At 65.5% G+C, this 530-nt stretch overlaps 1 protein-coding gene across 1 annotated transcript in view; it reads right to left on the bottom strand.

Annotated features, from left to right (window-relative positions):
- Nucleotides 1-529, bottom strand: part of LOC105500877 (sphingomyelin phosphodiesterase 4-like) — a 32,970-nt gene extending 32,441 nt beyond the window's left edge. The window contains 2 exon segments of the mRNA XM_011926556.1: nucleotides 37-102; nucleotides 104-529. Coding sequence (XP_011781946.1) covers nucleotides 37-102; nucleotides 104-109 — 72 coding nt within the window. The 5' untranslated portion in view covers nucleotides 110-529.
- Between the last annotated feature and the right edge of the window lies 1 nt (nucleotide 530).

Raw genomic sequence — 530 nt, 5'->3', positions numbered from 1 at the left:
CCGGACTGTCTCACGCGCGCGTCCCGCCCCACTCACCTGTGGGACCCATAACGTCCCCCGCCTCAGAGGTAGGAGCCGCCATTCCGCCACGGCGCCGAAACTTCGTCATCAAGCTGCGCGCAGAGCCACGCCCCGCGGCCGGGCGGGAAAAGTACCTCTACCTCTCTCCGCCGTTACCTCACAAGGCGCGTGCGCAAAGCGAAGGCCTGCCGGGCGAGGAGGGGAAGTGGCGAGGCAGGAGTGCGGGGGGAGGGGGTGGTCCGCAGCTGAATGCGCCTGCGTTGTGATGGCCTCTGGCGCCTCAAGGTGGGGCTCACGCACTTTCTCCCTAGCAAGGAATGCGCGTGCGCGTAAGCAGGGCGGTTGATTAGTGCCCCCACCACCCCCCCCGCGCGCGAAGAGCGACCCCTAGTGGTGCACCGGCGCGGACCAAACAATTGCACACTTTCTTGTAAGAGGCATTTACTGAGCGCCCAATGTATGCCTAGCACTGGGCTGGGTGCTGCCACCTAAGCGAGCACGATCAATGC

This window comes from Colobus angolensis, unplaced genomic scaffold, assembly GCF_000951035.1.
Source record: "Colobus angolensis palliatus isolate OR3802 unplaced genomic scaffold, Cang.pa_1.0 Scaffold698, whole genome shotgun sequence".
Lineage (NCBI taxonomy): Eukaryota > Metazoa > Chordata > Mammalia > Primates > Cercopithecidae > Colobus > Colobus angolensis.
Note: the sequence above shows the minus strand (reverse complement) of the source record. Positions and strands in the feature narration are given on the sequence as shown.